This window comes from Chrysoperla carnea, chromosome 5 (genome assembly GCF_905475395.1).
Source record: "Chrysoperla carnea chromosome 5, inChrCarn1.1, whole genome shotgun sequence".
In the NCBI taxonomy this organism is placed as follows: domain Eukaryota; kingdom Metazoa; phylum Arthropoda; class Insecta; order Neuroptera; family Chrysopidae; genus Chrysoperla; species Chrysoperla carnea.
In genome coordinates this window covers 53,596,603-53,619,697 of record NC_058341.1, presented here as the reverse complement: position 1 = coordinate 53,619,697, position 23,095 = coordinate 53,596,603, and the positions used below count along the sequence as shown (strand labels likewise).

At 29.1% G+C, this 23,095-nt stretch overlaps 1 protein-coding gene across 1 annotated transcript in view; it reads right to left on the bottom strand.

Moving 5' to 3' along the window:
• Positions 1-691: 691 nt before the first annotated feature.
• The window catches only part of LOC123301853 (proline dehydrogenase 1, mitochondrial), a 42,889-nt gene continuing 20,485 nt past the window's right edge, over positions 692-23,095 (bottom strand). The window contains exons 2-8 of the mRNA XM_044884780.1: positions 11,788-11,996; positions 11,529-11,713; positions 7,190-7,254; positions 5,298-5,900; positions 4,854-5,142; positions 3,749-3,976; positions 692-2,063 (exon numbers count right to left, since the gene is read on the bottom strand). Coding sequence (XP_044740715.1) covers positions 3,771-3,976; positions 4,854-5,142; positions 5,298-5,900; positions 7,190-7,254; positions 11,529-11,713; positions 11,788-11,996 — 1,557 coding nt within the window. The 3' untranslated portion in view covers positions 692-2,063; positions 3,749-3,770. The remainder of the gene's footprint in view (positions 2,064-3,748; positions 3,977-4,853; positions 5,143-5,297; positions 5,901-7,189; positions 7,255-11,528; positions 11,714-11,787; positions 11,997-23,095) is intronic.

Sequence of the window (23,095 nt, the reverse complement as noted above, 5' to 3'; positions counted from 1 at the left end):
TTTGTTTAAAATTATTTTTCTTAAACTTGTTATTAATCGAATATACACAACTATCTATTGGTGCTGAAAAGTGACGATCGAATAAACTAAAGTTTAGTAGAGACTTCTATCAATTATTTTCTAAAATTAAATAGTAGATTCGTTACGAAAACAAACAAAAAATTAATGTAGAAAAAAAAATTTTAACAAAAAAATAAATGTCAACACGTTTTCTCTCTGTCTCGCTCGTTCTTTAAGCGAAACAAAGATGTACAGTTTAATTTTTATGTAAATTCCATTTTAAAAGAGACATTTTAAAAACAACGCCATTTTCACCCAAATAGTTCAATAAAAATAACTATAATTGATCGAAAAAACAGTATATTTTCGGTCAATATGTTTTTCAAACGTGGAAAAACAATTGCCCGAAATTATTTTGTATTTTTAATATGATCTATCCCTTGATATGTCCAATATCTACAAACAGCCCATTTAATTGAAGGAAAATATGGTAACTTTTACAACACTATTAATATAAAAATCAAATAGTTTCATTAAGAGTACGTTTTTAAAAACCATTTTCGACTGTTAATAAATGTCTGGACGTAATTAATAGATTTGAGGACGTGGGGGTATCATAAGATATTTTAGTTAAGTGCGGACACGTTAAAATGACAACGAATAGAAATGGCAGTGAAAAAACATTCCTAGGTAAAAAATCGACTCCATATTTCAGCAATTGTTGGATTTTAAAGTTAACTCCTAAAAATTGGCTGTAACAGGCATTTTAAATTTAACATCGCAAGAGATCCATTTCAAAGTTTGAACATTCACGTATTTCATCGAAATTGATTATTTAACGTACCCAAAAAAGAAAAAAAACAAAAAATCTGAAGACTTATTTAAAAAATTCGCCCAAATTTAAACGAATTGAAAAAATAAATCCACAATCTAAAAAAAAGAATACTGAAAGAATTCGTAGCAACTAAAAAATTCAGCTAAAATTAATTATTTTTTTTATTGAATTTATATTTTGAATTATATAAAAGAAAAAAAAACAACAATTTATTTTAAAAAATCTGTATAATTGAAAATTAAATTTTTATATCTCATCAATTCCCCTTTCCCCGACACATCCTCTCGTTCATTAAACTCATAAATAAAAATGCTTATACCATATATTTCCAATGACGGTTCTAAAGTTTTTTAAATACCATCACGGAAATACCATAGTCTGATTTAAGCACTTTTGCAAGCACCATTTCGATTTTTTTCGAGGGATTCGAATGAGATATATACATAAAATTAGTTCCATACATTATACATTTAAAATGGAGCTTTTTGTTTATTAAAAAAAAATTTAAAACAAAAAAAGCCAAGCACACGAAAAAATCCGATCGAATCTTGAATGATTTTACTCGTGTCACACTGTCTACGATTTAAGCTTATTTTCCTTTATGTATACTTTCCCTACCCAGTTACAAAAATTTGGTGTAAAAATCACTTCGCACATACACACTCGCTTACAATTTTTTTTTTAAATTCATTCAACTATAATAAATACAATCACAAACATAATAGAAGGTTTTGGGGAGAAAAATTCAATTTAATCAAGGTAAGGTTAAAAATAATAAATTAAAAAATAAATTAAAGGACAAAGTCAGGGGAAATGGGCAGGGAAAATATCAATTTTGAGATTCGTTTAAACTACAATATTAGGAAAATTAATTTTGAGTGTGAAGTGCTCTATCGTGTATTTTTAAAACCTCAAAAAGAGCAACTGTCACACTAGTGACAGACATAGCGAGTGTGATGGTAAAAAAAAGATTGATAGAAAACACGATATGTGAAATGTGGGCGTGGTGAGATATATGAACCCTTAGAGAGCGATTTCTTCTCACCACGGTTCTATTTAATAACCTATGAAAACAAAGATGTGAAAGTTTTATTTTCACGAAAACTCATTGATTTTTCATTCTATCGAGAAGCCCACCATTTTGTATATCATGAACATCATCACGCCATATTTTTAGTGTTTTATTTATTTTTTTTGTTTCTTTTTGATTTTTTTTACTAAATTTTACCTGAAACAGAAAAAAACAAAATTATTACCTATAATCTGCACTTATGCTAACACAAAAAGAACGTGAACGAAACTCAGTTATTTTTCATTTTTTGATATGTTGTTTGTAATATTAAATCCATGTTTTCGACCTCATCAGGCAATCAGATCATTCTCAAAAAAAGAAACAAGTGAAAACAAACAATTGACTGAGTTTATTGTTGAAATACCATATATAGACAAAGGCCTATGTTGCTCATTTACGAACTTGACCTCACTTTTTAGTCCTAAGTACGCTATAAAAATTTCAGCTTGATATCTCTTTTCTTTTTAAGTAAGTAAGAGTAAGTGTGTTGACAGACGGACGGACGGACAGACAACCGAAAATAGACTAATTAGTTGATTTTATGAACAATCAATACTTTTAAGGGTTACAAACTTGGGACTAAACTTAATATACTTTGATGAATTTTATACATTCATAAAAATGTTGACCTTATGTCAGCCCTTGTCGATTTTGACCCGGACTAGTTTTTCATCAAGACTGTGAATTCGTTTATAAAGTAGATTAAATTTTCAAAAATTTTGGTCAAAATGGTTTTTATAGGACCGACAGTTTCGAAGATATAGCATTTCAAAATTTGGCCAATTTTTCAAGTTTAACGATTACTTACTCACAAAAGACATGCCAAACGAAGATGAATTAAACGAAGAATTGTCGGTGCTCGTCTGGATATTCTTGAAAATCCTCCTGAGGGTAAACTTTGATTAAAATTAATACATTTTCAAAACTGATGTCAGATTTGCAGATATTTTTCATCGACATATGTAAAAAATAAATATAAAATAGAAATTTAGCACTGAGAGGATAGGAGAGGCTTTCCAAGGAAATATTAGGTTTTTAGAAACTTGAATGGTACTGAAAATGATTTGTTAAATTTCTATATAAAAAAAGAAATATATGCCTCGATAAAAAATATTGACATCAGTTTTGAGAATATATTAATTAATTTTAATCTAACTTTGCCCACTTTGATGAACCTGGTTGGCCCAAGACGTCGTCGCCTTTTGAGATGCCTGGAGGGTTTTCAAGAATATGCAGACGGGCACCGACAATTCTTCGTTTTCTTCATCTTCGTCTGGCAAGTCATTTGTGGATGAGCAACCGTGTAACTTAAAAAACTGGCCAAATGCTGTATCTCCGAAACTGCCGGTCCTATAAAAACCGTTTCGGCCACAAATAAAATTGGTAAATTTTATCTATTTAAAAATGAAGCCACAATCTTTGATGATAAATTAGCCCTTCCGAGTCAAAATCGACAAAAACTTAAATAAGTTCAACATTCTTGTATTATTTTTATTTTTGAAAATGACCCGGTCGCTGGCAGATTTCGAAAACTTGGATTTAACATTGTCCTTAAATTACAAACAACATTTAAAAAAAACCAAAAATACCCGATTTGATGCAGCCTTCAAAGTTTAAATTGACTGCCAAAAAATCTGCCACATCTTTTTATTTATAAATCATCCAATAAATCAGAACATAAAATGGTGGATAATAAAATGTTTTTTGGTGCCTAACTTAAAAGTACCTTTAATGAACTCATTCCTACAATAATATTTTTGCTAAGTTTATACGCAAAATGTAGGATTTCAAATTTTCAAAAATGGAATTTATATATTAAAAACTAAATCTCCAGTACTTACAGAATTATTTTCGAAGAAAAACTTAGACAGGTAAATAGTCTCCTTTTGGTTTGTAGAATATTTTTCCTGTTATAAGGCGTCGCCCAATTTCTTTCAATAATAAATCCTTTTCTTTTTTCACTTTTTTCAATACACCTTTATTCTCTTGCGCTCGTCGTGATAAATATGGTAGTACTTCGTTTACAGGTCCATATGGAATATATTTGTACGCAGAATATCCTGATTGACCTACAAAAAAAATAGAAATCATTAAAAAATTGTAAATTTTCACAAAATATTATACGTTTTTGGAAAGACCCCACCGTTTCACGTAAGCTGTTTCTGAGATGATGAATTTATATCTTTTAGACATTCTGGTATCAATAAAGTTTGATTTATTTTGAATCGATTTTTCGCTCCGTGCATGAGTTTTATTTCAGGTAGTTAAAACGGCACTCTACTTTATTAATATAATTGTATGGATGAAAATATAAGTCTATGGATTGTATATATGATTTACATTGAAAATTTAATAATATTTTCTAACAAATTTCAATAAGTAATAATAATAAATCAGAAATAACATTTAAAAAATATTATTTATGCAAATTCATCTCTAATTTTCACAATTTCGAATGGAAAAAGTTTAATTGTTTTTTTCAATAATTTTAATTTGAATTTACTATGCCATTTACATTAAAACAATTGAAAATTAGACATAACAGCTTCTTTTAACGCCAAAATTATTCATTGGAGACGCTGGCGTTGATCTGATTCTCCTTACCATGACTACGTACGAAATCAATACCGTTATTTGAAGATTCTTTAGATATTATAGGTAAGCACATTTGCTAGTTCCTGAATATCAAGAACCAATAATCAGCTATTTACCAGGTACAACAGATTGGATCCGAGAAATCGCACCATGTATGGGATTTTGGAAATATCTAAGAACTTAAGTTTTTTTGATCCCTGGCCATTCTATGTTATGAATATAAAGTAATTATGACTCAAAAATGTAATAATATTTGGTATCATTTCCCCCTTTCAACATATTTTAAAAAAAATAGTGCCATCAAATATAATTCCACGACAGGCAGACAAAAAATTAAAATCATAAACTTACCTAATGGGAAAGTGATGTAATCACACATTCCTAATAATTGACCAAAACATATAACTTTATCTTCCGGACTAATACCGATTTCTTTCATTTTTTCAATTGCAAATCGTACAGTATCTTCGTTGTGTGATGCTACCATAATACCAATTTTACGCCAATCATCTCCTTGACCCTTCAAACCTTGAATACGTCGCAAGCATTCAGTCAATGTACGATGATACATTTCTGATGTTGCTTCGAATGATGGATTTGTTGGATCTGGATAACCTAGTGCTGCAGCTCTTGCGCGCTCCTAAAGATATACAAGAAATAGGTTTAAACATTTTTTATGGATTATTAAAAGAATTGTACAAATTTTTCTCCCGTATAAATATCGGACAAATTTATGAAATTGCGTAAATCTTGTCGTCTGTAAAAAACTATTAGTAAAATTAATTGATTACATACCTGCTCTAAATAAGCGCCTCGCACAAGCTTCGCACCAAAGTAGAAGTTTTGACGTTTTGCTTGTTCTAAATCGGTAGTAACTTCATTAAATGCATTCTTTAAGTAGCATTGATACGTATTAAAGACAATCGCTTTCTCTGTATTATATTTTCGCATCATTTCTAATGTGATACGTGTAATGGCCGGTTGAAAGTATGTTTGTTCTGCGTCAATCATTATACGTACATCCATTTCTTTAGCTGCGCGTACAATTGTATTTAGTCGTCTGATCATATTACGAAACATTTCTTCCTCTTTTGGTGTTAATTGTGTTATTAATCGTACCATTTTACCAGTTTTGAGATCGGGTACAAGGAATGTTTCATTTAATTGTGCATTCTCATCAATGATACCAGACCATGGGAACAAATGAAGAATACCTTCTTTATCGGATGTTACCTTTTGTAAGAATTGTTTGACGGGTAATGAATCTAAGACATGTGCTTGTTCGAATTTCTTTTCTAAATCTTCTGGTTTCACGTGATGTGCTAGTACGTTTCCCTCACCACCGACTACTTCTTGCATGTATCGACGTGTACGCATAATTACTTCAGATAATTGAAGCTGAAAAGAAACATTAATATTAATTAATATATAAAGTACGTGTTTTCTTGAACAGTGAACTAACTATTCCGTGCTTATTTTAATTTCAGATTGAATCCACCTCCTCTCCTTCCAAGCAGAGGCGGATTATTCATAAAGCAAAGTAGGCACGTGTCTGCAGGCAAGAGGGGCACATGCGTGGAAGTTTACAAAGGGGCACACGCGTGAAAGTTTTTGAACAAACATAAAATTAATTGTTTAAGTATGCAAAAAGTTACAGTTCGTTGATATTGGCATTTGTACAGTTAGTCAAATGTATGACAGTTTAAATTCATATAATTTCTGCAGAAAGGGAAAATTTTTATAAAAATAAACAGCAAGCCTTCAAACTCTCAATGAAATGAAGACATGAAAGAGAAAGCTCACAGCAAATGATCCTGCCGAAGATATTAATTCTTCATAATCTGGTCAGGAAACATTCAGAATGACAGCATGTCTAGTAATTATAGATAGACTTGACTTCAAACTTCAAAAAAGCGATTCAACTTCAAAAAAGGTGAGAATTTTACAGTAATTTTTACAATAAATTTTCGTTTGAAACAAATTGGATCAATTTGAACACAGAAGAAGTTCAAAATAGAGCCAGTATGTTAATAAAGATGTATTCTGGTGATTTAGAAAAATGCTTTTTTGATGAATGATCCATCTACATTCTTATTTGACAACGATAGCTCGAGTCGGAGAACCGCCTCGGAACAACCAACGTGATTTTACAGGTTCTAAGAAATAAAGAAGTCCATTTCAATAAAAAGCCCCTATTAATTAAAAACATCTAATTAATGTAATTAGTAGACTATGCAATTGAATATGAAATTTGAATGCAAAACCTCATAGATAAAAAAAAAAAAAAACAGAATTGTACTTAAGCTCGCTCACACGCTTGAAAGTGGAGGTGTATTAAGAAATTTTGCGCCCGTAGACTATCAATAAAGATCTTTTTTTGTACTTTAGTGTCAAGTTCTTTATTTCTTAGAACTTGTAAAAACACGTTGGTTATTCGGGGCAGTTCTCCGACTCAACTATCACCGGCTCTTTCTTTTAAATTGAACCGGGCTTTAGAGGTGCGCTGTCTTAGAAACCACGATAATTCATAATATTTCGATATAAAAAGGAGGAATGGGGTCGTGCTGCCGGTATTCCCGACAGGCTCTTTCTTTATAGTACCTTCAATTACATACAAATTTTCTGTATAGTAGCTGTAGTGACCGACAGCATGTTAAGATGTTAAAAATTAAAATATTGTTACTTACCAATAATTGTGGACGTCCTAAAGCTGTTAGTTTAACTGCTGTAATTCCAGTTCCAAATGTGGCACCTATAAAAACAAAATCAAAGCAATTAGTATAATTTCTATTTTGATAATTTATATGAAAAGCATTATTATCTGTGAATCTGTGGAATTGTGTAGAGTTTTCATTTGTTGAAATTAAAAATAATGCAAAGGAAAAACGGATAGGAAAAGGTCTTACCGGCACCTAATAGCGGAGAATGATAGCCCAATCGAGCTCTTCTTTCTAATTGTGACTTTAAATCATCGTCTATAAAAATTCATTTGGAATAAGTTACTTTTATTTAATATATTACTAATATTTAGTTAGTTTAAAAAAGGGATTTTATTTCTAACTAAATTATGAACTATAACAACTAAAAAAAGTGAACTGTTCAAATATCCATTGATTATTATCAGTGATTGAACTGTTCATTGTTAAATTACTTTTAAGCTCTTATAGACTTATTCACAAAATTGCATAACGCTGCCTTTTTAGTCTAGCCTAGAAAAGAAGATTAGGCGAATTTATGAAACTTTTATTCCACAATATTTATTTCTAATTGTTATAATCTTTGGTCTAATTTTAAATCCATATTTAGTTTTTTAAATTACAGGGTATAAAACACAAGCTCCCAAAAATAGTCTTAAGGTTGTCATAAATAAAATTTGATTTAATGACATGGTATAAGATCCAGCATAAGAAAAATATACCCTCATCTGTTATATGCTGAAAATAGATTTGAATAGGTATATTATAATATATTCAATTTAGGAATGTAATCTCCGCCAGGATAACCTTGCTGCAATTAATATTAATTCATTAATTATCAATTATCAATTATTTTATAATTTTGTTCTTTTGCTCATTTTAATTTGAATAGTAATACTAGACTTTAAATCTCGCATTTGAAGTTAAAATTCAGCTTTTCAAAATTTATAGCACATACATAGAATGTGACAAGTTATCGAATTATTTTGTAATATTAATTAATGTATGGGAAATATTTTCTTGGATATTTGACAAGAAATAAATTTGCCAAATTTCTTTCAATATTTTTATGTTTAAATTGTGAAAAATACAGAGATGTATTTCAACATATTTATATTATTGTGAGTATGGTGACTACCACTATAATCAGAAATATTTTAGCCTATAAAAAATATTCATAGCCTAGGGCTTGTACACTCCATTTATTTAGAAACTTGAAATTTGTGAAGTGACAGATAAACTTAAGCATTTTCGTGTTTGAGTCTTTTTATAATTTTATTGCCAAAATTATTATTAATTATTATAAATAAATTAAAAGCTACGCCCCGATATCATTCATAATTTTTGCGTTGCTCGTAAATAAAAAAAAAAAAAAAAACAGAGTTGGGGGAGGTGGGGCACATTGGAACACTGGGCATAATGGAACAACCGTAATTAATATTTGTACCTTATTCCAAGAAAATTTCAGAAGAAATTACACAAAATTATTAAGTCTGGTTAACTTAATAATTCTGTGTAATTTGTTCTGGAATTTTCTTCGAATAAGATACAAATATTACGATTGTTTCATTGTCCCCATCGTTCCACTAGCCTCCACCTCCTTCCTTTTTTTTAAAATAATTTCATCCAGAAACTTTTCAATTTCAAGGATTTTGACAATGAAGAGTGCTAAAACATTTTTTACTTGATATTGAAGAAGATGAATTGTGTAAAACATCAGTGATTTTGACTAAAACTACTTTCAAACGAGTAATGAGTTTGATAATCTTTTAAAATCTAGTTTAATACTTTTCCAACGGATTACATTAAAAATGATTTTATTTTCGTGTAACTTAGAATTACAAAATTATTCCACAAGACAAATCTGTTTTTTTTTTTTTGAAATCGCTACATAACCATTATTTAACTATACAGATGGATTGTAATACATTAAAATTACAATGCGATGCGTTTACTCGTTACCCGCCAAATGTTTTGTCAAGTAGACATAAATAGAATATTCACATGTCCCCAGCTATAGAGATCATGACTATAGGTTTAAGTAGACCAAAGTCCACGCAAGTAATGTAATTATGTTTTTGTTTTTTTAATAGTAGACGACTCATCATATCAGCAAATCAAAATTTTGCAAATAGTCTAAGAGACGGTATAACCTTCATCCATCTGAGACATATTTTTTATGAAGTACTATTGATTGATAAACACGCCTATGATAGCTTGTCTATCGAAAAGTATTCATGACTATTTTTACCCGACTGTGCTACGCGCAAAATAATGGTTATGTGTTTATCGGTCTATATTTTATATATTTAAACGAGCAATTATCGTATTTATATATTTTTTGGATTCTCGGAAACTTCTATATATATATACACAATTATATTTTTGGAATCTCGGAAACGGCTCCAACAACTTTCATGAAATTTAATATGCAGGTTTTTGGGGTGAAAAATCGATCTAGCTAGGTTTCGTTTTTAGAACATCCTTTTATCCGTGTTTTCAGGAAAAACTGAAAAATAGGACTCTTCCTGACATCTATTGGCGAGTATATACGTTGTACGTGGTTCGTTTCGTATGTATTGTATAGTGTGCGGTCCGAGTGGCTATGCCGGTTTTGGTTGATAGATAGCTGGTATGATATACGTATATCGTAGTTAACGAAATAAAGTACATTGCCGGAATATGAAAATTGTAATTGTCTGTATGTATATGAAAGAGACTAGTTACCAAACGCTTGGATCGATTTTGATGATTCTTACATCAATCGATTAGTCTTAATTTTACGAGAGTTACTTAAGATATGACAGTAATGAAAATTCAATATGGCGACCACTAGACGGAAAGAAAAAAATGCAAATCGACAAACCTGGTTAAGTGAGGTATCATTGAATATCTATTGAATAAACAAATCGATTTATGTAAGAGTCATTAAAATTGGCTCACGCATTTGGTCTCTAGGGCGCCATAGAGGATTAAACATACACACATAGGTTGAAAATGAATGTCGACGAAACATGTTAAGTGGAGTCTTATTGAATAGATATTTGAAAATCCTAACTAAAAAGTGTAAAGTAAAAAAATTAATGTAAAAAATCAACAACCCGCGTTAAATAAAACTGAAATAAAAATGTTCAGTAGTTTACATAGCGACTTAAACAGTCAGGACCCATTATTAGGAAGATTTTAGCTGATTTAAATTGAATTAATTTAATTAATTTTAATCAATGGTTTTTCATAACGGTTTTTTGGAGGCAAGCCCATAAAATTATTTTCGTAATTCAACTATCTTTCTTATGATACCGATTTCGATTGGTTAACAGATCGGAGTAGTTACCAATATTGATATACGGCATGAGTAGTTAAACCTATATAGGTAACTCTACATCGATATGTTAACCAATCGAAATTTATATTAGAAGAAAGATAACTTAATTACGAAAATAATGGTTTAGACCTGCTTGCAAAAAACCGTCCAAAAAATTTGATTAAGCTATCGTAGACTCGTTATCAGATGGGTGAAGATCGAGCTTATACCGTCTCCTGTACTAAAAAATAAATTTTAATGATTTTTTTTTATAAAATTACATAATTTTATTTTTAAACTGATTCGTTTTTAAAATTTGGCAAGAAAAAGTATGAAAAATGAATACACAAAATCTTTACCTAACCAAGAAACTTATAGTTGCGATAATTCGTAAGCCAAGACTTTTATATACCTGGCATGGAAAATTTGGGAATCTATGTCAACGGAGTAGCGACCATATCTCGATTTTTCTACAAACTCTCACTTCACAGCAAATTGAACGCAGTGGCAAAACGTGCGGTATTAATGAAGATATAAAGAAAAAAAGCTATGTTTATGTTCAAAATCCTTGAATTCCGAAATACAAAAATTTGCGTTGGAGTATCTCTACTAGTGCAAATAAAGTTTTGAGGTATTGTATTGTTCGAAGTTGGATTATTGATATCTCGATATAAATTTCAAAAGACGACTGTGCATATCTGTAGATACGTGTAAAGAAAAAGGCAAATAATTTTTGCAGTTCAGAGTCTTTATTTTGTTTGTGGATTGGTTGTATGCTTTATAAATAAATTTTATAAATGTTCTCGATGAAATTTTTAACATTAAAAAGCTTTTAATTGCCTACGTTGTTTAAATATCTTTAGCCCTGATGATTTGGCCGATTAACTTTCAAGAAATATGTCGAAAGGGTCACACGTTTAAATGATAGAAATAAGGATAAAAATTTCTCTTTTTGTACGGATTTTTGGATGAAGGAAATAATTTGGATTTGTTGATCTAAAAAAAAGAAAATAATTTTGTACAAACCTGAAACAGCTTCTAAACATTGTAAAAACACCTCCATATTACGTTCGCAAGTAGCTTCATTTAAATAGAAGTACGTTCGTGCCGATTGTACTTTGTATCGCCGATCTGCAAATGTTTTATCCACATGATATTGTTTAAGTGTACCTTCAGAGTCTTTGTCATCGCCAGCTTCTGATACAGAAGATCTAAAGAATAAAAAAATAAAATTAGAAGGATTTCGTACAATTTCAAAGATAAATAAATATAATTTATTACTTACGCAACTTCACGTTTTTCAGCTTCTTCTTGAGAAATATCTTCTTCAACTGAATAATCTAGAATTGGTTTCACACCAAATGAACGTAATCGTTCAAGGGTTGGTCGAATTGTGAATTGATTTTCGCCGGCTACAAAATGACCATAGAAGGTAGCTTTCATTAACGCTATGAACAATCTTTCGCCCAAGATTCCTCGGGCAAATTTCATGATCTAAAACAAAAAAATTAAACATAATTAATTTACTGAATTAACGAAAAATAGTTAACTTTTATTTCCAAATGGAATTTTAGCCACAATTAGAAAATTAAGAAATCGTCCCCGGCTGATTATCAAATTAATTTTTTTTTTCATGCAATTGTTTCTAAAACAGGTTTAGATGGGATACTAAAATTAAGCAATTGGATCTAGACTTTTTTGTTGAATCTCTGGGACCTTTTTGCATATTCAAAAGACGAAATATTGCGTGTCATAATTTATGGATAGCCCCTTACCGATTTAGTAGCCTTGGTGGAACAATATATATCAGTCACGGTATTGAGCGTATGATCGTGTAAGAGAGGGGGGAGGGAGTTTATCTAAAGTAAAAATACTTTATTCTTGTTCTTAAAGAAGGGAAGAATAAATTGTAATAAGTAACTTTCCTAAATAAAACAATATCTAGATCTATTTACATGAATTAAAATAACTGGTAACAAAAAGGAAATAATGGTCTTTTAATTACTTCAAGTGCAAATACAAACAAGTGTTGTGTTATTGGTTTTATTTTAAGTACAATAAAAATGTTTATCACTATACTACAGACAATCGAGAATTTTCTCTTGCACTAAATTACAGGAGTTTTTTTTTTTAATAGGTGCCGCGTTTTTGAGGAAAACCGTCTAGAGTCTTAGAGTCTAGTTAAGTAATGTTTTTTGTATCACTTACAATTTACGGCTTATACGGCTAGTGATAGAAAAAAATTATTTAACGAAAAAAATTTAATTACCATTTTTGGCCAAAAGTATACGGTTACGGAGATATAGGCCGAAACGGTTTTTCTCAAAATAACGACACTTTCATCCTCCTTTGAAAGGATTTCGTGATAAATGAACATATTTAAAAAAAAAAAATAACTGCTGATATTTTATCGATAAGAGTAATGAGCTTCTCTATTACCTGTATTATTTATAGAGAAATATCTTTAGAAAAATAATTTTTGTAATATAGTTTTTCTTTTCATATTCATTAGGACCGTTTTATCTTCTTTTGAAAATAGTTCAGCTTAGTTATATAATTCAATTAGAAGCAATGGCATTTTACTTTTTGATTCGGGGATTCTTCGAAAGCTTAAACAAAATAAGTTACTTTTTTATTTAACGATTTTCTAGCTTCTCAAAAATTTGTGTACATGAGATGAAAGAAAAAAGAGAAAAAACGAATTATTACTGTAATATTCCTGTGGTTATCGATTCACAATGCACAATGAAACAGTTTCCGCTCGAGTTGTAGCGGTAAGAAAAACGGATTACAACAGCAATAATTCTGTAGTTATCGATACACAATGCGAAATGGATCATTTTCCGCTCGAGTTGTTGCGGTAAGAAGATCTGAATTTTTTTTTTTTCTCATAGAACTTTTGAAAAACCATTTATTTGGAAATTAACTGAATATATCCACATCCGTTTTTTTGCTGCTCGCACATCTATCCCCATAAAATATCGTGCTCGCAATCTCTTTCACAGAATCTGAAGATTAAAACAAGCTAAAACAAACTCGATTTGATAATGATTAATTATTATGAGTATAATTTTGTTCATAAATAAACACAGCGTATTCTAATTTATTAGAAGAGTTGCATTCAAATGCGGAGTGTTATGGCCAATTATAATCTGTTCTTTTTTGTTCGATGTAGGATACCGAGTGTAAATAGAAAAGGATAGTGTTATTACAATGTAATGAGACCATTTTTTCTACTTAATAAATGCACTACACCTTTTTGTGAAACCAAAAAGAACAGACTTTAGATATATATGAATACACCTAACACAACATTAAAACTACTCGCGTTGTTCCCAACAATCCCGCTGTCATGTTGATTCGCGTGTTGCACTTTAATTATTATAATAAAAGAGAACAATATACAATTGAATTGTTTCATCTCACTTGAATATATATATGAATAGATGCATCTATTAAAAGATGTCCTTGAACATATATTTCAATTTTTTTCTTTCAAATCAAAAGATAATAGTGCGAAGGCAGATTGTATTTGATTATAGATTTAAGAGAGATGGGAAACCCGTTAAAAAGTAAGGTTTCTATACTTTTTAACACTCTTCAGCTTGGTATGCATCTGCGTAACGGAATCTTTGAACGTGAGTTTCACCCACTATTAAAATGTCGGATTGAATTGAAACTTCGCACACTTATCAAGGACCGATGACAATGAAATAATTGACCGACTATCCTGATCATTTACGAACTTGTACTCAATTTTTATGTCTTGAGCAAGGTATACAAATTTCAGCTTAATAACTCTTTTCGTTTTTAAGTTATTGCGATCACGAATAGGCGGGCAAACAACCGAAAATGGACTAATGAAGTGATTTTATCAATATTTCTAAGCGTTACAAACTTGGGACTAAAATTAATATACCTTGGTATATATTTTATATATACAGGGTAAAAAAAGAAGTTTTTGTAACTAGCAAAACTAAACAACAGAAAATAAATTTTAATATTTAATAATTTAAGTTTTAAAAAATAGAGTGACTAAGAAAAAATTTTATAATGACTTAACTTTTACAAATATAAAAAAAAAAGTTACAATAATTGAAATTTAGCACCTCACGCTTTTTTACGATAAAATGATTTCTTAATCACTCTTAACTATTATTTATTCTCAACTAAACTTACAGTTTAGAATTAGTAAAACAGGTTGCGAACTAACTACACAAATTTTATTAATTATACGAAATCTCAACTTATTCAGGTTGCGTTAACTCGGGTTGACCTTTTTTGATTGAGCTCGTATGAAGGAGTGGTATATACAACTTGTCCCGTTGTTTTTGTGTTCTCTATAAAGGATCATCCATTATTTACGTCACACGTTAAGGGAAAGGAGAGAACGAAATGTGACATTGTGTGACAAGGAAAGGAGGAACAAAAAGCTCTTTGTGACGTCACATGTTAAAATTTAAAATATAAACACAAAATTTGTATGTTAAAACAAAAACTAACCCATATAATTCAAGATTTTTACCTGCTGTTTTATTTTAATTAAATTTATGCTGTTTTATTTTAATTATTTCTTTTAAGTTCGTCACACTAAGGAGAGGCGGGCTCCAAAAATGTGACGCTTTGTGACAAAGAAGAGGGGGTTTAAAAATTGTAAAATTGGTGTGACGTAATTTATGAATGGAACATAAGTATTTCGGGTTCTTGGTCGTGTAATATTCTATTGAGGTAAATATAAAGTCCCGGAACTTTTGGACACTGGACATTTCAGATAATTTCATATAATATGATGTCTGTCTATCTATCTCACGTAGTCTTCACTACTGTCTTGTGTTTTTATAAAAAAGATGATGCATCTCAGATATATGTGTGTGGTGATTGTACTTTGTGATACCTTGGTGTTTCGCGTCATCGTACTGTTTTACCAACCCCATAATCTTGAATAGATAATAATACGTTTGTATAGATTGAAAAACTTGTTTTTGTTTTATTTTTTATTTTTGTTAATGTGTAATTAATTATTGATTGTTATGTATTGAAAACCCACGGAAAATTATAGTTGAAGAAATACAGTGTTTTTACTACAGTCATGATAATTTGTAAATGCTCCGTAATTAATTTCAACTCTTTAAAAGGAAAAATAAAAGTTTATTTTGCCGTACTATCTGAAAAAATTATAATTGAAATAGTTTCATTTTCAGCAAAATTATTTCCTTGTTTTTTAAGTTCAAAAAATTCTAGTTTTCGATATCTCAAAAACTGCACTCTGATGAAATGATCGTGTTTTTGGATGTAATTACTCCAGTTTTTATCAGGAGTATAAAAACTGCATATATATGGCTTTTTTTTTTCAATTTTTTAGTATTTAGGGGAGAGCATATAGGTTAGGTGAGGGTGGCTATCTTGGGATGAGACACACTTAGACCATAGGGTTCGTTGTGATACTGAAAAAGGGTTGGCCCATCCCCGGACACTACTCCATTAACCATTTGGAGCTCTTAAGAACAGCAGGAGAGCTTTGACGTCGACGGACTTTAGATCGGAGAGGTCGTCAAAGAAAAGCTGGCTCAAGTAAGTCCATCTCCTCATGGCAAGAGCTGGGCAGTGACAGAGAAGATGAGACATTGCCTCCTTCTCCTCACTACTGTGACAGCTTCTGCAGTAGTCGTGATACACTGCCAGACCTAGGCTTTATGCCTGCTACCCAACCAGTGTCCTGTAATAGCCGCAACAACTTTGATAATAGAGGCCCCCTTGGAAGTGATATAAAGAGAGCATATAAGAGCGTTAAACTTGGCGGCGTTCTTTCATTATCCTGTTTTTCTCATGCGATAGTTTAAGAACCCTCTATAAAAGAAACTTTGTAATCATTTAAAACTTTTTTTTGCATAAAAATATGAATTCTAATTATAATTAATACATCAACTACTATGTAAGACAAATATTATTATCATTGTTATATTGTTATCATTATATTTTGCATAAAATTATTTAACTTACTATAGAGAAATACCCTTGAAATATTTTAAATTTTCACATTTTACAAATTAAGTTAATAATTAGAAGTCATATTAGTCTCATAAACATGTGATTTTAAAGTTCATTAATCTTTAGTGTTAAAAAAAAGTATATTTTAATATTAATGTATTGAATTATAGTTCAACACAAGTTGTTGAATCGTTATGGAAATTTTATAAAGTTAATATTTCAGATTAGTTAGAGGTTTTAATTATAATTATCGGGTTTTTATCAATCTCCATGTATTCTGTTAAAAAAAAGGGCACTAATTTACAAAAAAAACTCGTCTTCTACACACACAATCGGAATAGAGTATTTTGTACATTAATGTAAAATTATCGAAGACAGTTTGGTATTTGAAACAAAATTTCGAATTCGCCTAAAACAAGTTTTTGTGTTAAAATACGTATTTCGACTATAATATAATCATTATCAAGCAAATCGTCGTTATTCTCCTAGGAGATGTTACTCGTCGTTGATTTAGTGACTGTATCACGTAAAATTTTGGAAGAAAGGGGACATTTTTGTGAATATTGTCAAAACGCCAGTAAAGAAATGCGTTAAATAAAAACTAAAAAGAAAAAAAACAAGTCTAGTAGTTTACACAGCGACTTTAACAGTCCGGATCCATTAAAATCTAGACCGGCTCAAATCTTCCCAATAATGGGTCCCAACTGTTAAAGTTATGTAAACTATTGAAACTTGTTTTTTTTTTTCAGTATTGATTTAACGCAGTCGGGTTTTTTGAATTTATTTTTTAGTTTAAGTTTCAAAAACCTATTTAACTGCCGAAATCCATTCAGCTTTTTGAAAGATACGAGGTAATGAACAATTTAGAAATAAACAAAGTTACAAACATACAAGACACATGTGAAAAACATAGACCTTGATAGTCGAGTAAAAATAGTAAACTTGATAGTATGAGAAAAAAATTTCTCCCATGCTTTGGACAATATATTTTTTCTTCAAAAATTTTAGCAACCTGTATCTAAAAACTGAGAAATCGTCATTATATTAACTGTATCTACCATTTGATGAAGTTCTGCTGTTATAACTTAGACTAGCCTGTACATATTTATCGACAAACAAACGAAAAAGACGTATTCAATAAATGTATAAGAGGCAACTATCAGGGAAAGTTTAATAACATGCGCAACGGCGGCTTGATAACAATTGTAGTAACACACAAATATACTTGAATATAAGTTTTGATTATGTGGAGCAAAATATATGAATATTTTATTCAGAAACATGGTACAAAAATTTTTAAGGTAGTTCACTCGTTATAGTCAAAACTATAAAAACATGCTCTAATATTCGTGCACTTTTTGTGACAATATACATATACTCAATACACACACACAACTGAAAATTTATAAGTCGTTTTTATACCATTTTTATGAAATATATCAAGGTATACTATGTCCCAAGTTTGTAACGCTTAAAAATATTGACGTTACGAACAAAATTTTGGTATAGGTGTCCATAAAATTACCTAATTAGTCCATTTTCGACTGTTTAAACAAAAATTTAAATAAACAACTTTGGTTTGAAACATTTTTTCGTAAACATCACTGTTTGCGCGTGAAAGAGCAAATTATATAGTACGTATTACATGAGAATATCAGTTAAGTGTGTGTGACAGGTACGTAAGTATATTTGGCTATCTTTCTATACTAATATGGCGTAAAAAAAAGAAACGATTGCGTAATCAACACTGTCTTTACATGGTATTTAAACAATAAAATCAGTCGTTTTCACATGTTTTCTTTCATTTTCAACAAATCGGCAAGCTTGTTAATTATGCACACTTTGTTAATATCTCATTTCACAGAGAGATTTATTAAATACAGAATACTTTTATTAATCTTACATTTCAATTTTATTAAATTCGTAAGAAAAGGTATTTCACGATTGAACTACCTTAAATGTATAATATATATGTATATTTTATTATGGATTATGTAAAAAGCACGAGACAGTTTGTCTCCGCGATATCTATAAAAATATAAAATGATTTTTAAGTTTGGAATGTTTTATTCTTATCTTGGAGAATGTACTTATTGATGTCATTTTTATCATCGATTATTTTAAAACTTACTTCATGTGATCATTATTTTGGCAATTTACTTACTGCAAGTGTGTCAGAAACGTTTCTCAATTATGACTATTTTGATCTAAGAAACGATATAAATAAAATTTTATTGATTTAAACACTTAAATTTTAAACACTTCTATCATAGTCTTTCTATCGAAAAATGTGTTGATGGCTATTTTTAATTAAATTAATTTTAATCAATTTTTTCCATGAACGTTTTTTTTTTTGCAAGCAAGTCCATACCATTATTTTCGTAATTAAATTATCTTTCTTTTGATACCAATTTCGATTGATTAACAAATTGGTGTAGTTACCTATATTGGCTTACCTGTAAATACGATATGAACAGATCTACACCGATCTGTTAACCAATCGAAATTGGTATCATAAGAAACGTAATTGAATTACGAATTTTATAGGCTTTCCCCTCCAAAAAAACCGTTATGAAAAAATATTGATTAAAATTAATTTAATTAAAAATAGCCAAGAGCACTTTTCGATAGACACTTTTGTGTAAACGACAAAACTAGCAAGAGATTATTTGAAATCGATCAAAAATGGTTATTGATGTAGGGCTTCTGATTTTAGGCGATATCCTCACAAATTCTATATCTAAATCATCAAATGGACCCGATTTAATTTTTGGGTCAAAATTACCTTATGTAATGAATTCGAAAAGAAAAAATAACAACTTTGGGTTTCGATATTTGATAAATCTTGGTACTTGGTACTTTACCTTAAAAATACGAAAATCGAGTTTATTTAACGATTGCGGTTGAGTATTTTCTATGGTACCTCCCGAAATGTTATTCAAAGCTTTATATTTTGAAAATATTTTCAGGAATGTCTCTAAAACCACTCATCTAATCGTTAAAAGAATCAAATTTTTGTATTTTTTCTATTTTAAGTAAAAAACGATCCTTATATGGAAAATAATTTCGAGCCAAAAATTAGGTTCATTTTGCTATTGGTAAAGAGGAAATTGTTTCTTACGTGAATTCAAAATTGATTTTTTTTTTATAGTCTTTGATGAATAATAAATCTATTTTATGATTTACAATAAATTGTGTAAATGTTATCACAACAAACAATTAAATTATATGGTTCATTAATAATTTAATTAAAACTATTATCATTAACATTTGCACTTAAATTAGATAGATTTATATGTTTAAATATTAATAGAGGAATATGGGGCACAGTGAAATAAAAAGAATGAAAGTGTTTTTGGGATTTCAAAAAGAAAATATAAAAGCTAATTTATCGTTAATGTCACTTTAAACATTAAATTTTTGTTACACTGTTCCCCAAACCTTGGCGTATGGTGAAATGAGGAAAGGGGCATACTGAAATAAAAAATATATTTAAAAATAAAAAAATCCGACTACTTAAAATAAAATCTGAAAATTAATAAGAAGACCAATAGTTTACATAGCACAACTTTAACAGTCGGGATAATTAAAAAATCGACACTGGCTCAAATTTTCCCTAAATGATCTTCGACTTTTAAAGTCGCTATATGAACTATTGGTCTTGTTTTTATCTTTTCAGATTTTATTTTACGCAGTCGGGTTTTTCATTTTTTAAATATATTATTTTGTTTTACACTTTTTAGTTCAGATTTTCAAATACCTATTCAATACACAATATTTTAAGAATTTTGGCACCGCTACCGAAATGACTTAACAAAAACTAAAAAAATTTTTATGAAAAAACGTGTAATAATTCTGTCAAATTTTTACAGAATTTTTGATGATTGATTGATTTACCTACCCTACTTTCCCCTGTAGATCCATATGTACTTTTTTTTGTATATTATGATAAAAACAATTAATAAGAGGAGTTAATTTGTTTTACTAACTTAAAAAAAAAGGGAATTTATCATCTATTTATTAAGAATAATCATATTTTGAGAAAATTTTATTGAATGAACCGAATTTTCATGATAATATTTATTATTCCTCTAATAATATCAATTTCTTACTTTTCCCCCCATTTTTCAAATTAAATACACTGCTCATATTAATACAACCGCACAATCAAGTTTATTAGCGAACTAGGGATTAATATTGATTTTAGTGTCCATCGCTGCACCAACTGGGCTACCGATGGTTGATATATTTATATAACAATATGTTATATATTATAAAAATGATCAATAATTTTATTTCAAACTCTCTGTAAATTAGTTACAACAATCTTCATGTAGTTGGCTTAATCACATAGGGACTAGACATGATAGATATGCGATCATCATAACCAAATCCTCTATTTAAAACAAACGCAAAAAAATTTTCTTTTAATTCTTCTGTTCGCTTTATTTACATGATTATATATGCCAACTAAGTACAATATTATTTTCCATCAATAAAATGCATGACTTTAAACTAAAATCAATCTCTTTCATAGAAGTAATGATTTAGTTTATTTACCTTCTGTGATTTTGTACCAATAAATTCATATTTTAAATTCAATCCCATTCTATTGTAAATACAAATATTTAGCTGTGCTTGTTCCAATCATTAGGAAATTGTTTGAAAGTATTTGTACTTTATTTCAATATGAAACGGCCAAACTTCGGGATGAGATTGTCATAAGATACAATACATTTTATTCATTTGTAATAACTATAAACAATAAAAAATTTGTTCAATATTTATTTTAAAAAAAATAAATATTTAGTTTAATTGATTACTAATTTGTAAATAAATAGTATAAATTATTTTACTAATAATATTTATGTTACAGATGATCATTCGATATGTCAAAAAGTCATTCATTTGTATTTCTAAGTTTTATTACTTACTCATGTTAATATTTCACTCCCTAGTGAATTTGGCAATTGACGTATTTATCAAAGAAGCCAGTCACTCGAGTTTTTTTATAGCTTTTTTGGTATGTTATGGAAGTGTGAAACTATGTTTTGCAAGCAAAAACAAAGTTGTGCTACCTGCGGAAAAGCTTCAAAATAATTTCACGTTATACGAAGATAGCACAACTTTTCTTTTGCTATCAAAACGTAGTTTCACATTCCCCTAACAGGTCCAAATAACATAACAAAAAAGCAGCTTTATATCAAGCTTTGCGATTTTAGTAGGGTTTTTTGTAAGATTTGACTGGTGTAAAAATAATTTGCAATGTTTTTAAATATAAATTGCATAAGATTTGTTCACCTATTTTATCTTGATAAATTATACCATGTGTAGCAACCTTAAGCCATTTAAAAAAAATTTATTTTAAATGATTTTTTTTAATCGAAATTTTCTTATATAAATATTCAAGGATATTTTTTTTTTATTTAATGTGTTTTTTCATCAATTTTTCCATCATTAAATGACAAAAAATACTTAACTATTCACGTCAACCATAAAAAATGTATCTAAAAATATTTTTGTAATTATTCTCATTTTATATCTAAAAACTTTTACGATTCAAATTATTTTATTCTCATTTATATCTATTTTTTTATGTAATTAGTAAAATTGACATTCAAGAAGAGAAACTTGAATAATTTCTTAAGTAATAAACGTTGGTCTTATGAAATTGAATCCGAAACGTTTTTTTTAACTCGTGAGATTTAATCAAATGTTTCATTATAAATAAATAATTAACCACAATAAAACTATCAGACAGGCGTCATATATTATTATTGCATTTTAATCGATCCATTTAATATAATGACTATAGTATATATATTTATAATGTTTTAGGGCTAAAAATAGCCATAATCGATTTTTTTAGGATGAGGTCACTCGATGAACATGAACATTTGGGGAAATTGAAAATATAAATTTGGTTTTTTAAATGAAACAACGTCTTTTTTGCAGCAGATTTTTAATATTATCACTGAAAAACCAACTTCGGTTTAAAAAATATTTTTTCTTAAACTCAATTTTGGCGACTGATTTTACGGTTTTTTTTTTAAATTAGATTAAAAAAAAAAGAATATATACAAAAATAGTAATTTTGGAAGTTTTTTACAAATTACAAGGAAACTATGCATTAAATTAAAAAAAATCAAATAAAAATTTTAGCTGAAGTAATTGAGTACATTTTTGTTTTTTTTTTTCGACTTTCTAGACTCAAAATTGATCGAGATTCGAGATATGTGCATTTTTTGCCCATTCAATCAAATGGAAAAGGATCCATCTTGTAAACCGTTAGAGATAAAACAAAAGTTAAAGTATAAAAGCGATTCCTTATTAAAAAAATTAACCAATTTTGCTTGAAACATTTTTTCTTAAACATAACTGTTTACCCATGTAAGCGAAAATTAGTACGAAACTTTGGTGTCCATTTTCTCCAAAACTTTTATAAAAGTTAGGGAGTTGTAAATTTTCGAAACCTTTTAAATTTGATTAACCTATCTTGAGAAATATGGTTTTTTTTTTTATTTTCTTTTTATTCCCATGTTAAACCTTACTTTTTGTCATTTTTTAAACTTAAACACAATTCGACAACAGTTCGATGTTCTTAA